Raw genomic sequence first — 1,495 nt, forward strand, 5'->3', positions numbered from 1 at the left:
TGTAAAATGACTAGATCCCTTCCAACTTGAATGCACGGTCCTCCTTCCTTCCCTTCCTTCCTCGTACCACCCACCCCTCACACACACTCACTTGGCGGGGGGGAGTATCGGCCGGCCTCCTGAATCCAGGATGCCCCGTCCTCCGAGTTCTCCGACTTGACCGAGGACGTCTCAAACGTTTTGGTAAGCAGCCCCGGACTGTGAGCCTCCCTGGCGCCGTGCCCCGGCAGCAGCATGGTCCTGGAGGTGCCTTCGCTGCTGCCACCGCCGCCGCCGATGCCTCCGCCTCCCGCTGGCAGGGAAGACACCTCTTTGGGAGGCTTCTTGTCGGACATGAGCGCCTCCACACTGAAGGGCAGGCTCGAGACTTTGACCCTTCGATCCTCCGAGCCCGAGTCCGCGACCACCGCCAGCGGTGCCGCAGGACCTTCTTCGTCCGAGGAGAAAGCTTCCTTCGCTTTGGAAGGAGAAGCCATGACTCGGAGCGCCCCAAGGTGGAAGCCTCTCCCCCTGGGCGGCGCAGGCAAGCTCAGTGCGCGCCGCGCCTGCCGCAGTTCGCTCGCTCTTTCTGCCCCACTGCAGCTCCAGATGCACCGACTCCACTCCCAACCCCGCAGCTGCTACTCAACTTTTTGGGGGGGTGAGAACGGGGGGAGTTAGGTTGTTGTCTTTTGCTCCTCTGGGAAGGTGAATAAAACCGACGCAGCCAATCCCAGGGGGCCACTGGTATGACGTAATGGTAGATAGCTTTTGATTGGTTCACCAGACTGGCTGTGGAATTTTTTTTTTTTGTTTAAAATAAATTAGGAGTTAATTACAGGAGCAGCAAACTGAGCTGTTATTAGCGATCCCTCTAGGGCTATAATCACACCAACACTGAAAAGTCACTGGGATAATTAAGGCTGATTCTATAAAGAGGAGGCTCACAGAATCCATTTTTTTTTTTCTTCTCTTTTGACCCCACTTTAAAGAGTGCTATCTACCCTTTCCAAATCTGCTCAGTTTTAGGATTTTAGAGCTGAAAGGTATCTTTTAACATAAATTGTTAGAACTGGAAGGGATCTTAAAATATAGAATGTTAGAACTGGAAGGAACAGTAGAAATAGGTCATCTGGTCAGACCCTTTCATTTTGCAGTTATGGAAACTGAGTCTCAAAGATGGAAAACATTTGCCCAAAGTTAAAATGAGTAGTAAATGATTGGAACCTAAGTCATTTAATTCCAGATCTAGTGCTCTTGCCAGTACATCAAACTCTTGCATGCAAGAGGCACCTGAACTGTCCCAGAGTTCACTGAACACTAAAGTCCCTTCCAGCTCCAAGGCCTGTGAACTAACTCTGCTCTATCTCCTCTACCCTTCTTTTTATGCTGTTTTGAACGTTGTTCTTTGTCTGAAAGGGAGAAGGAATATGGGAATGGGATAGAGTGTTAGGAATATGGGAATGGGGTAGAGTGTTAGGAATATGGGAATGGGATAGAGTGTTAGGAATATGGG

At 50.4% G+C, this 1,495-nt stretch overlaps 1 protein-coding gene across 1 annotated transcript in view; it reads right to left on the minus strand.

Annotated features, from left to right (window-relative positions):
- MSX2 (msh homeobox 2) overlaps positions 1-687 on the minus strand; it is an 8,455-nt gene extending 7,768 nt beyond the window's left edge. Inside the window, exon 1 of the mRNA XM_069102347.1 lies at positions 92-687. Within this exon, the coding sequence (XP_068958448.1) occupies positions 92-476 (385 nt within the window). The 5' untranslated portion in view covers positions 477-687. The remainder of the gene's footprint in view (positions 1-91) is intronic.
- Between the last annotated feature and the right edge of the window lie 808 nt (positions 688-1,495).

The sequence above is a fragment of the Petaurus breviceps genome, unplaced genomic scaffold (assembly GCF_028583685.1).
Source record: "Petaurus breviceps papuanus isolate PSGF00001 unplaced genomic scaffold, PetGlider_PUasm1.0 551, whole genome shotgun sequence".
NCBI classification, from domain to species: Eukaryota; Metazoa; Chordata; class Mammalia; order Diprotodontia; family Petauridae; genus Petaurus; species Petaurus breviceps.